General features: G+C 50.6%; 1 protein-coding gene across 1 annotated transcript; it reads right to left on the bottom strand.

Moving 5' to 3' along the window:
* Positions 1-6: 6 nt before the first annotated feature.
* LOC111875119 (heat shock protein 70 A1-like) lies at positions 7-605 on the bottom strand (the record flags this gene model as incomplete). Its single annotated transcript, XM_023871183.2, has 1 exon — positions 7-605. A coding segment is annotated over exon 1 (440 nt), but the record flags the coding sequence as incomplete, so codon positions are not given.
* Between the last annotated feature and the right edge of the window lie 12 nt (positions 606-617).

The raw sequence follows: 617 nt of genomic DNA, 5'->3' as shown, positions 1-617 counted from the left end.
GCCGGCACCGTGATGACAGCGTCCCGCACCTTGGTACCCAGGAAAGCTTCTGCCGTCTCTTTCATCTTAGTCAGCACCATGGAGCTGATCTCTTCCGGGGCAAACCTCCGTCTTTCACCCTTGTGCTGTATCTGGATCTTCGGCTTCCCGCAGTCGTTCACCACTGTGAAGGGCCAGTGCTTCATGTCACTCTGGATCTTCTCATCGTCGAAGCGTCTGCCGATCAGCCGTTTAGCGTCAAAGACGGTATTCTCCGGATTCATGGCCACCTGGTTTTTCGCGGCGTCTCCGATAAGACGCTCGGTGTCGCTGAACGCCACATAGCTGGGAGTCGTGCGATTTCCTTGATCATTTGCAATGATCTCCACCTTGCCTTGTTGCCAGACACCCACGCAAGAATACGTGGTGCCCAAGTCAATTCCGATTGCCGGGGTTTTCGGCGCCATGTCTCAGTTCACAATTAATCACTGTTTATGCTCTCACTTATTATTCTTCTTCCAATGAATGCGCTTTCACTATCTCTTTCTCGTATTTACGAACTGTAGATATGCTCTCGTAGTGCTTTCACTTTTGCTTACTACTCTTCACTCGGTTTGAATGCTTTGAATGTACTGCGG

This window comes from Cryptotermes secundus, unplaced genomic scaffold, assembly GCF_002891405.2.
Source record: "Cryptotermes secundus unplaced genomic scaffold, Csec_1.0 C37973801, whole genome shotgun sequence".
NCBI classification, from domain to species: domain Eukaryota; kingdom Metazoa; phylum Arthropoda; class Insecta; order Blattodea; family Kalotermitidae; genus Cryptotermes; species Cryptotermes secundus.
The sequence above is the reverse complement of the archived record's forward strand: the minus strand, read 5'-3'. Positions and strand labels throughout refer to the sequence as shown.